Genomic DNA, 12941 nt, shown 5'->3' with positions numbered 1-12941 from the left:
CTTTCAGTGGAATAGTTGGATGATCAGAGTAATCTCTGTATTACTTTCTTTCCTGGCACTCAGCAGATGCTAAAAAAAAAAAAATGTGCTGAACAAACAAATGAAATTCAGACCTAAAGTCAAAAATATTTAGAAATGTTTCTAAAGTACAAGTCCCCTATTATGACACTTATCACACAGTGTGAAACTGTTTGCCTATTTGTGACCCATCTCTTGCACTATAGTATGAGCTCCTTTCAGTGGAATAGTTGGATGATCAGAGTAATCTCTGTATTACTTTCTTTCCTGGCACTCGGCAGATGCTAAAAAAAAAAAATGTGCTGAACAAACAAATGAAATTCAGACCTAAAGTCAAAAATATTTAGAAATGTTTCTAAAGTACAAGGGTACTTCAAAAAGTTCATGAAAGATTCAAATTATCTTTCAATTTTATTCTTCCATGAACTTTTTGAAATACCCAGGTATATAAAAGTTCCTCTATCTAAATCCCTTAAACTGGGTCAACTTACAAGATTGTCAGCTTTTAGAACTGTTGTAACTTCTTTTACTAATAATACATCCCCACATTTGACTAAATTATCTTTAACTAAGTAATAAGATTGCTATTAACTCAGATATAATATCCAACAGCTTAAAATTTATCAGCAACACAAAATGCCTTGTCAGCTTTTAGAACTGTTGTAACTTCTTTTACTAATAATACATCCCCACATTTGACTAATTTATCTTTAACTAAGTAATAAGATTGCTATTAACTCAGATATAATATCCAACAGCTTAAAATTTATCAGCAACACAAAATGCCCATTTATATTCAGAATAACTTGTGGATTCAATTTTCCCCCTCAAAATTAGTGGTATGTTTTATGACAAGCATCCTTAAAAGGAAACTTATATATACCACCACTGTTGCTAAATATGCCAAATGAAACAGTTGAAAACCACTCCAAGAACTTAGTGTACTCAAGTGCAAACGTACAATTTTGAAGTATTTTTATTCATAAATTATATATTTGGTATTATGTTATTTTATATAGCCATTCAAACCTAAATTATCACTGTACAATCAACATATTTTTTTCTTGTCAGCAAATATAACCAACATAAAATCAAATTATACAATTCAAAACTTGAAAATTACTTAAGCTATTCCCTAGCCTGAACAAAGCACAAAGTATATTCAATACTCTAAAGTGCTTACTTTAAGAACACTGTGCCTTGTGGTATAGGATTTATAACAATTTCATTAGTCAAATATCATTATCAGTTCTTAGTCTGTGTAGACTCTGTATATAATTCTGTTTTTATCACAGAATTATCCCTTATAAGACATCATGATTAGTTATGTAACTCTGCAAACAAGGACTGACATTCACCAGGAACACTTACCAATTATTATCTGACCACTCTTCATGGCAGATCCTCCAGGCAGCAGGCCATGGACCACAAGCTTCTCTCCATCACCCTGCTTTCCAGTTCTTCTCCAGCTCCACTTGGTTTGATGAATAATTCCAACCAGTACTTCCAGAAGCTTCAGCTGCTCTTTAGCTTTGGTGACAGTTAGCTTTTTAGGGTTTACATAAACATTTACGTCTTTGTACCGCTGTTGGACTATGACTCCTGTCTTCTGATTGGATTGATGCTTTAGAATGGATACTGGCCCATTGTCATTGTTATTTTTTTTACTGTAGCGCTTGGGTAAAAGTCTTTTACTTTTTAAAATCTTGGTAAACCGCCTGAGTTTGGGTTCATACTTTTTTCTTTCTTTGTAATCATCCTCTTCAATGATAATCTCATTTTCACTGAACCTGACATGGTTCACAGTCGGTGTTTCAGGAAGGAGGCTTTCTTCTTCATCCTCACTCAATTCCAAATAAAACAGTTCTCCATTTTTCTGCACACTGTCCAGCCATTCAGGCTCAAGGTCACTATGAAAGAGAGAAAAGAGAACCTGAATAGCAGCCCAACATAAGACAAAAACAGTTGAGTCTTCCAGGTGAGGGTGTGTGTAGGTGTGAGAGGGAGGATAGGGGTTGGGGGACAGGAAGATGGGAGGGGGTGAAAGTTCTTTGATTATTTCAAATTCTCCTTACTCTTTCTAATTTATTGTGAGCATCAACATTATTTCCTATAGGATGCTTTTTATACAGCCTTGAAGAATGGGAGTTGGGGAAGAGGGGGAATCGAACAGACAGAGTGATAGAGAAAAGAAAACCAATTAAAAGAAGATGGTCTTCTAGAATCTATGGTTTAAAAAAATTACTTCAGTCACTGTGTGGTTATTGTTCACTTTGGACAATTTCAATGGACAATAATTTGCATTAGCATTTGATTATGCAATTATAGTCATCCCTCAGTATCTGTGGGGGATTGGTTCCAGGAACCCTCGTGGATACCAAAATCTGGGGATGCTCAAGTCCCTTATATGAAATGGTTTAGTATTTGCATATAATCTATGTACATCCTCCTTCATACTTTAAATCATCTCTAGATTACTTATAATACCTTATACAATGTAAGTACTATGTAAATAGTTGTTATACTACATTGTTTCTTATTTGTATTATTTTTTATTGTTGTATAGTTATTTTTATTGTTTTATTCTTAAATATTTTCAATCTGTGGTTGGCTGAATCTGCTGATGCTGAACCTGTAGATATGGAGGGCTAACTGTATAGCCACAGAAGCTAGCCATATTTGGAAACTGCACATGAAAACACCCTATTCACATAGAAATTATTTAGCAAGGCTGTCAGGTTAAAATGAAAGCTAAAGACTAACAGCATTAACAGAATTTATTTATATAATTAATTTTCAAAAAAACCCATTCACCTCAATATGAACTAAAATCTTTGCTGAAAACGCCACTTTATAATTGCAACTAATAATGATCACTTTATATAGTCTATAATTTCTGTAAAACTCCTTTTTATAAATAATTATAGTAAGAAAAGTAAAGCACATATTACATAATTTGTCATGTGACTGTAGAAAACTTTTTAACTGGGAAGTAGGCCATCAACAAAAACCAAAATTATTTCTATTAACATGATTAAAACAGCATCAAAAAACAAAACACTCATTTTATAACAAACCTAATCATAAACTCTATCCTGTTCAATATTATGAACAGTTTACCTTTCAAACTGTTATTCTTTGAAACAAAACTGGTTTCAGTGGAAAAACTAACATGTGGGGAGAGTTTTTTCAGAAACATGAGCTGTAATATCCTGGCACAAAAGGGTATAAACGTGTGTTCTAATCATTCAATCAGAAAGAAGACATTTCTGTTTTCTGCAGTGTTTATTAGCAACTCCATGCAACACTGGTTCTTTAAGTTAAACGTCAGATGTCTCTTTCTAAATATTGTGAAAACTAGCCCCAAAATGCATTATACTATTGCTCAGCTCTGAAACTAACCACTGCCCTTGTCTGTGGCTGCTCATTAATATAGAATTGTCAACTACATATGAATCATTTTAAAAAGGTATAACTAGTTCAAAATAGTAAACCAATATTTCTTTGGTTCTTGTTGTTTCTCTTTGTGTGGCATCATTTTAGGCACTTAGCTCCACTTACCACACACAGATGATTAATCATGTATCAGTTATTTCAAACATAACTATCTGTACCCACAGAAATCAGCATTCAGTAACTGCAATTCTTCTGTGGAAAGTCTAAATAAATGTGTCCCCACCATAAACATTTAGATAACAAATGTACCATAATTTTAATTGGCATAATATAAATACCATGATATTACTTATCAAGATATTACTTATCAAGATATATAGCAATTTAAACAATGAATGAAGTTTATCTGCATTATAATTTCGCCCTTTTAATTGGGTATGTCATTTGTATTAGAGACATGTGACCCCAAGAAACATTCTTTTTACACTTGTGAAACATGGAGATGGTTCATCTTAATCTCTAAAATTTGAATGTGAAGCAATAAACTAAATGCTTACAGGCTCTTGTCCCTCCCCCTCCTCCTCTCAGCTAGCTCAGGACTTTACCCCTTCCACACATTCCACCTCTCCAACACACACCATTTCTGAGAATTCCCAAAGGATGTCTAACATAGAAAAATAAATAAATAAAAAAGAAAACAGAATAAGTTTGAGTGTGAAATCACTTTTTGGTTATGATTCAAAGATCCATGCAGGTGAGGAGCCAAGGGGAGACAGCATTCAATCATGGAACAAATAAACAGTGCCATACACTGTGATAAGTACCAGAATTACAATGACGAAAACATCAGTTCCTGCCTGTGCTTAGTGGAGAGGAGAAACTGAGAAAGAATTCACGACAATACACACGGTAAGTACAAGATAGTTCCCTAACACAGTCCTAGCCAGGGGTGAAGGTGAAGTCAGCAAAGATTTTCTGGTAGAGGAGACCCTGAGAACTGAGTTTAAAAGACTAAGTGGAGTGATTAACAGGGACTCTGGCCGTAGGCCTTTGATAGAATTTAAATCTTTACAATACTTCCATGAAGATAGAGATATTAGACTATATAGTCAAAGTGTAAATTCCTGTATAAAGAGAACAGATGAGAGAGCCAAAGCCCCATTTAATAGAATTTGCTCAGAAAGGATAAAAGGTATGATAATAAACAGAAAGTGTACGTTGATACAACCAAAGCCTATTAACTTGTTATTTAACAAAATTATTCGTTTCTGAATGCCTGACTAAACAAATCTTCCAGAAAAGTTATTTAAAGCAACTTTAACAAGTAAATAACTTACCGAAACATAGAAAAACATACTTCCTGAATCAAAACATAGAGTATTTTTTAAAAGTCTTGGCTGATAGAGTCGAATGGCTTTCAAGCTGTGATAGTTACCTAACGTCAACTCATCTGGGATGTAGTCATGTCTAAACAAGGGATTATCATTTTATTCCGGTAAAGAGAAATAGACATTTTAAGAAGCAAAATTATTAAAACAAGAGATAGATTTTATTTTACATGACTACTAAATAGTCTATGAAAAATTTATTAACTTAGTGACTAGTTCTGGAAGAATGCCCAGGACACAGTAGGCACTCTATAATTTTGAAAGGATAAATTAACTAACATTTCAGAAATCCTATGTGCAACATCAAAAATGTATTTCAATCTCTCTTGTACCTTGATTTTCAGGGCCAGGCACTGAGGATAAGATATACTACCTGCTTTGATGAAGCTCAAAGTCTGACTGAACATAGAAGAAAAAACAAATTATTATGATTTATATAAGTATGATTCATAATATGGTAAATTCTCTTTGGATGGATTAATTACATTCCATAATATTAGAAGCATACAAAGAGTTTATTTTTGGATAAATATATTAAGATTTATCTCCAAAAATATTCTTTAACATTATTAATTTTTAATTCATTCCTATACACTAAAACCTATACAATTATGTCAAATGAATATATTTTTAGAAATTTAGAAAATACAGAGTATTTTCAAATGGTTAATTATATTTCTGTATTTTTTGATTAATGAAAAGTAAAAAAAAAAAAAAGATGTTACCTACGATGTCTTGAGATAATGTTATGCAAATAAAATTATATTTATTTGTTCAGTCTGATGATTGTGTTATAAAATTAGCAGTTTTCACTAACTTTATTGATGGTACTGTCAGTTTATTATGTAAAGTGTTGATTAGACATAGTTTAGGGGAGTACAGGAGGACTGTTTTATTTACCTGTGACTGGTAGATTAAATATTTTCATATTGATTTATAGCAATACGGACTCTTTGCTCTTTGTCTTAACATGGTCATGAAGACAAGGAGCAACTAATCCTAGTTGATAACCTTCAATCCATGCAGTCATCAAATCTCTAATTGCTACACCATCAGGGTCCACTGGATCCAATTTTAGCTTTTTTTTTTTTTTTCCTTTTTGTCTTTTTTCGTGTCTAGCAACGGATCTCAACCCTCAGTGTCACGCCCGTACTGGACCGGGACCGGCAACGGGATCGCAACCCTCGGCGTTGCACCCACACCTCGCTCAGCCAGTGAGCGGCCGGTCTGTATGTGGGATCCGAACCCTCGGCGGGAGCGACGCCGCGCTCCCAAGCGGCGCACTATAGCAGTGCGCCACCGGGCCGGCCCTAAATCTGGCAGTTTTAATTCAGATTTTTGTAATACATGGGTCACATTAATCAGCACTAATATAAATTCCGTTTCAGTGTTTTCTGAGACCCTATGGTGCAAGTTGCAAAATTCTCATTACATAAATGTCTTTCAATGACAGTCTTGTTTTGTTTATTCTACTTTGCTCCCAACAGAGATAACTGTATGGTTATAGCCTGCCTGCAAATTTTGAGGGCACTTTAATTGGTTTTCAAAGCCCTAAATGATGTGGTAATCATGAGCAGAATCCTTCTTCCCAAAAAAAGACTTGCTAATTTGCAAATAAGCACGTTCATGTAATAAGCTGTAACATAAATATATTGAAGAACATGAACTTCAAATAATGGTAGTAAGTTCAGCAATTCTGGATGTATTAAGAATTCTAGGTTGACACTAAATCTTTTTTCCCCCCTAAAAGTATCTCTCAGGTCTTTATTTGCATTAATGCCAGCATTTTTCATCATTCAAAATAGTATGGTGATTTCCTTAACCACCACCACAAAAAAAAAAGAGTTATAAAATAGCCAGCCCTACTGATACATTTTGTTATTTAAGGAAAACAGACGTTGGCTACTACTCCAAACCTGTTACATTACACTTTTTTTTAGAGGGCAAAGTAGAATGCACTTTACCAAAAGGGCCAACATACGTAGTTATGTGTCTGAATAGATAGGTACAGCAGGACAATTCCAGGGACAGAGAAAAACCATGCAATATAAAAACACCATGGCAAATTAATGTGGAGTCTATCTGGCACCTGTTCAGTAAGCACTGGTCTGCCTATGCTTTTCTGTGTTTTCTGTGCTCTGTCTACCAGCAATACCTAATTTTCACCACAATTCCAGGGACAGAGAAAAACCATGCAATATAAAAACACCATGGCAAATTAATGTGGATTCTATCTGGCACCTGTTCAGTAAGCACTGGTCTGCCTATGCTTTTCTGTGTTTTCTGTGCTCTGTCTACCAGCAATACCTAATTTTCAGCCCGAAGATCTTCTGATTGTTTTCTAAAGGAAAACCATATTTTTTAATGGTTAAAGTCTATGCTGGGTGCTATAGCAGCTTGAGAGGTGGGGAAACTCGGATGGGCTGAAGCACTTCTAGCCACGGTCACCATTGGAACAACTGTAAAACATGTCGGAGAAGACGGAGGGATCAGTTGATGAACTCATACCTGTATTCATCGCATGTAATAAATTTCTCCATCAGGAATACCTCTCCATTGGAACTATGCTAATAATGACCCCAATTCCCTGGACCACATTTCCCACTCCAAACCCCCTCAGCTAAATGGGGTATGCCCGCACATCACTAAGTTAGGGATACAATCTAACCCTGGCAGAACAAAAATCATAGACCAACAAAACATTCTATGATAGGGCTTTACTGTCCTTATAAAGATGTCAGATGGGACAGAGAGCTAATCAAATAGCTGAAATGCAATTGCCAAAACTGAGGAATAAAACTATAAGAGGGCAGAGGACGGAGAAATTAAGTCTAAGAGGGATCAGAACATGTTCTAGGAGAAGGTAGCACTTAAGTGGGACCTTAAATGATTTTGACAAGTAGTTATAGGAAGAAAGGGTATTTCAAACAGAGAACAAAGTACATAAAGGGGGAGGTGTGAAAGCCCATGGTCGGTCTGAGAATGGGTGGGTATTTCAATGTAGCAGGAATACGGGTAACTTAAAAGAGGGAGATCAACAAAGAGGAGATAGGAAAGGCTAGGGACAGATCTAAAAGAGCTTTAAAAATCATCCTGAGGGGGCCGGCCCATGGCTCACTCGGGAGAGTGTGGTGCTGATAACACCAAAGCCATGGGTTCAGATCCCATATAGGGATGGCTGGTTCACTCACCTTGGAGAGTGTGGTGCTGATAACACCAAAGCCATGGGTTCAGATCCCATATAGGGATGGCTGGTTCACTCACCTTGGAGAGTGTGGTGCTGACAACACCAAGTCAAGGGTTAAGATCCCCTTACCGGTCATCTTTAAAAAAAAAAAAAAAAGAAAAAAAAACATCCTAAGAAATCTGGAATTTATTTGGGAGGCTACCAAACTTTTGAGCAAAAAAATGACTTAGAACTGTGTTTTAGAAGGCAAACTCTGATGGCTGTAAGGAAATAGGAGGCATCCAGACCAGTTAGGAGGCTATTCCACTGGTGTACGGGAGAGAGGAGAGAAGCAAGCCCTTTACGTAAGGCAGTGCTTGTGGGAACGCAAAGGATAGGAAAGGGAGGTGAATACCAGGAAAGGAAGTCGACAGGACTTCAGACTTACCAAATCTGAAGACATGAACAGGAGATAGTGATGTCAGTAAATGAGACGGGCAATGTTAGAGGAGAGACAAGGAACGAAATGAATTCCCTTCAAACATGCTGAGGTGGAAGCAGAGAGAGATGGTAGCAGGGAATTAGCATTTTTTCATTATAAATCTAGTTAATACTACGTGACTTTTTAATCTATATAATTTGATAAAATAAAAATTAAATTAAAAAAAGGTCGGAGGGGCTGGCCCATTGGCTCACTTGGTAGAGTGTAGTGCTGATAACACCAAGGTCAAGGGTTCAGATCCCTGTACTGGCCAGATGCGAAAAAAAAAAGAGAAGAAGAAGAAGAAAAGAATAGATGCATATATATATATCCTCTTTATAAATAAATAAATAAATAAATAAATAAATAAATAAATAAATAAATAAATAAAAGAAATAAAAAATGGTCAGGGTTCAGATCAAGAGAGGAAAAAGAGAAATATTATCCTAAATTGGATGTTAATAGTATGGCATCATGAACTTGAATGAAATATTTCAATTCTTCAAGTAGTATATTCCTATTTTAAAATCCAAGAAAAAGATAAATTTTGGTATAACCATACAATGAAATCTTGCTCAAAATACCAAAACAAAACTATTAATTATAGGCAACAGCATGGATGAATCTCAAAATAATTACGCTGAGTAAGAAGGCAGTCAAAAAAAGAGTTCATACTGTATGATTCCATTTTTATAAAACTCTGGAAAATACAAACTCACATATAGTGACAGAAATCAGATTAGTGGTTGTGGGGAGTGAGGGGCCATGAGTGGTCTCAAGGAGGTGCATGAAGAAACTCAGGCCATATGAATATGTCCATTACCTTGACAGATATACATCTCAAAATTTATAAACTTTATAAGATTTATAATCATTTTAAATAAATTATATAAAATTTATAAAAATTTTAGAAGATACAGATGTCAAAATTTATCAAATTGTGCACTTAAAATATGTGCAGACTTTTGTACATTAATTTTATTTCAATAAAGCTGTTAAAAAATCCCAGAAAAAGAGCTGGCCGGTTAGCACACTCAGTTAGAGCATGGTGCTGATTAACACCAAAATCAAGGGTTTGGATCCCCTTACCAGCCAGCCACCAAAAAAAAAAGAAAAATCCCTGAAAAAAATTTTAAAGGACACAATTCCCTTCTGCACTCAGTCCTCCTGTTTTAGGTAGAAGTTACTTAGCTTTTTACAGCCAAAATCTCTTTTAAAACTATTCCTCTTTCTCTCCATCAGCCAAAGTTTTAAGACTAACATAACAACAATAACAAAAAAAATTCACTTTGAAAAATTAAAAATCAAAGTAATGAAACTGACAACTTCTGGCCAGCATGAACTAATGGATATTGCTTCAATGAATTGGATAATCATAGACCAAAGCAAAGAAACTTAGCAATACTGCAAGTAAATGTATGATTTCTATTAACTCAACACCGAAACTGATCAGTGGTTACCTTAACTCAACCCACCCACCAGTATTGTCTATGAAGCCTCCTTGAAGACGTGCCTGTGTGTCAGATCACACTGCACCAATCTAAAACCTCCTTCTTCCACAACAAGCCTAAAACAAATCTATTAAAAGAATTCCACCAGAATGTATCCTAAAGTAATCTTACCTCAAAATGATAAATGTATTAATTCTGTATTGACAAGCACATGAAGCTTAAACTGGTTTTCTGTTACAAAGCATGTATGAAACGAGAGCTTCCAAAAAGATTTACATGAAGAAAATTAACCAGAACCTCAAAAGTTCAGGATATTTTATTTGAATCAATAGGTAGTATAATTTCCTTAATAAGCTTCATGTAGACTGTGAAAGATGATAAGCAATTCATATCTCTTTGTATGATGAGAAAGGTTCACATTCCTATACCTTTGACCAAAGAGTGATTCTGGCCAAACTGGGAAGGCCACCCCATGCACTGGTGACTGCAGCTTAGGGAGGTAAACACCTAATATCATAAGGGAGGAACAGAATATAAGTCTTCCTATCACGTCAGCAAATCAACCCTCATGTTCTACATATCAAGAAGGGGCAGACATAAAACCTGGATCTTGGTAGGACTCAATATATAGACTGGCAAAACATTTTACATTAAAGATTCACTGAACTTTTTACTATTAGGAGGATAAGGACACCAGAACATTTGGAGTGATTAGTGAATGACTAATGAAGAAAGATTAATGGTAATTTTTATTTTATTTTATTTTTTTTAAAGATGACCGGTAAGGGGATCTTAACCCATGACTTGGTGTTGTCAGCACCACGCTCAGCCAGTGAGCTAACCGGCCATCCCTATATGGGATCTGAACCCGTGGCCTTGGTGTTATTAGCACCACACTCTCCCGAGTGAGCCACGGGCCGGCCCCCTAATGGTAATTTTTAAAAATGAAAATATAATGTATATGTATATGTATCTATGTGTGTGTAGGAATACATATGTATCATGGAACATGAAATACTTTGAAGTAACTAGTTTTCCTATGCAAGGCCCTCACATTGCTCGTTTCCTAGGAGACAGAGTTAGCGCATTTGTTTTCATCCCACTAAAATCAGGGTGGCCAATTAAAAATCAGGCGACTTGAATTCCTATACTGACAACACTCAGCTGTGTGACCATGAGCAAATTACAGGTTCTCTCTGGACTAAAAATGTGTGACTCTAAGATTAGAGAAACCAAGAGTTTGAGTCTATCTATGGCTTCTCATATCAAGACCAAATAAGGTTCCATGTAATCTGTATTTCCTTGTGGCAGCCTTGCTTAATAATCGTTAAGTTTTTTTTAATGACTACAGCAGAAGATTACAAAAAATATTTGATATTTTTAAATTTGTTCAAGGCTTCAAGAATACAATCCGTCCTTATTAAGCCTCTATAATGTGTATTAATCAGGTTTTTCCCCCCACACTTTTAAAGACAATGATAAAAATGTTTTATAGACTGATAGGTGAAATAATTGCCAAGTAACTGTTTCTCCTAAATACATATTAATTATTTGTAACTGTTATTCCTAAATACACATAACATGTCATCCTAAAACTATATATGGCAGTCCATTACTGTGCTGGCTGATGTTTTGGCACCTAAATCTTTTCATTGTTAGTCGTGCAATTCAAGCGACCACCAACTGATTTTTCCAAAAAGTTCTTAGTTCATAGCAATAAGGGACAGATTCCTTAAAAAATGAAGTAGCATTCGGCACTGTGAAAAAAAATAACTTTTTCATGGTATTATTAAAGATAAAAAATTGGAAATAACACGTAGATATCTGTATTTTAAAAATTAAATTATGACAAAAAATACAAAACAAGAAAACTGTGGGATGCACAGGAAAATATTAGAGAAATATCCAGAAATACTGAGAGAGGTTGTCCTTGATGGTGAGACTATGGATGGACATTCTTCTATGCATCTATTCATTTCCGTAACAGGAAAAAAATCTACATTGTAAAATAATTTTTATAATTTAAATAATTGTCATATAAAACGTGTAGGGTATCTCTCCACTCTTAATACTAACATGGTTGTCACAAAGATCGTAATGTTAGAGAAGCAAGACACTGCGATAGGAACAAAGAGATTTATGAACACTGTAACACATATGCCCTCAAACAGCACAGAACTCAGCACCAGGAAGAGGAGACCTGAGCGCATGAGAATCATTAAAAACCTTCAGTAGTAAAGAATGGCATCGTCATTTCGACTCACACCACCACACAACTGAAACGTGGCGCAAATAAGCTCCACTTATTACAGGACCTCAAATAGTTCAATTCCAACCACGCCAACACCCATGCAATTCCCCCAGCCCACGTGTACACTCTCCGGACTGAAGGGATGGATTTAACTGTCCCTCTTCGAGAACCTTACTCATAATCGCTACTCGCTGAGGAGTATGAACTCGAGTCGCTGACCCGATCCTCCGAATCACAGTCCTTATCTTCTTCTTCTGCAGAGGGGTCTCCAGGGAGGTCTTCTGGGCTCCGATGCGAATCACACAAAGCCGTAGACGCCATCGCCAGGGATGCCGCAGATACAACCAGAGTAATTCAAGTCTCGCAGCAATGGTCTGTCGGGGCCGCCATGTTGCCTCTTCTTGGTAAGGGACAGAGACCACGTGACCACCAATCCTTAGCTGCAATTGGTGGCGATCCGGTTGCTAGGGAGACGGGGAAGCTTCTCAACGAGGACGCAGAGGACTGAAAGGAGCCAATGAGCTGAAATTTCGAGGAGGGCGTCCCAGTTGAGGAATGGAAGTGGCTAGAACTTCACCGCTTAACGCTGTCCTAAAAGCTCTCCCTTAGAGCAGGATAAATTATTAAAACAGGCCGAGACTTACTGGATTTTTCCCCCCTTTTTCTTCCAGCTGGATATCTTCCAATTTTCATTCTGTCCTGTGTTTCCCTGCCGAATTGTCCAAAGCCTTAGAGGTGCTCAGCCTAGGGTTTCCGTCGAAGTAAGGGCAACTAACTTTCCTTAGGGCAT

General features: G+C 36.1%; 1 protein-coding gene across 1 annotated transcript in view; it reads right to left on the bottom strand.

Moving 5' to 3' along the window:
• INTU (inturned planar cell polarity protein) overlaps nt 1-12575 on the bottom strand; it is an 80535-nt gene extending 67960 nt beyond the window's left edge. Inside the window, exons 1-2 of the mRNA XM_008581610.1 lie at nt 12327-12575; nt 1390-1928 (exon numbers count right to left, since the gene is read on the bottom strand). Coding sequence (XP_008579832.1) covers nt 1390-1928; nt 12327-12472 — 685 coding nt within the window. The 5' untranslated portion in view covers nt 12473-12575. The remainder of the gene's footprint in view (nt 1-1389; nt 1929-12326) is intronic.
• Between the last annotated feature and the right edge of the window lie 366 nt (nt 12576-12941).

This window comes from Galeopterus variegatus, unplaced genomic scaffold (genome assembly GCF_000696425.1).
Source record: "Galeopterus variegatus unplaced genomic scaffold, G_variegatus-3.0.2 Scaffold2404, whole genome shotgun sequence".
Taxonomy (NCBI): domain Eukaryota; kingdom Metazoa; phylum Chordata; class Mammalia; order Dermoptera; family Cynocephalidae; genus Galeopterus; species Galeopterus variegatus.
The sequence above is the reverse complement of the archived record's forward strand: the minus strand, read 5'-3'. Positions and strand labels throughout refer to the sequence as shown.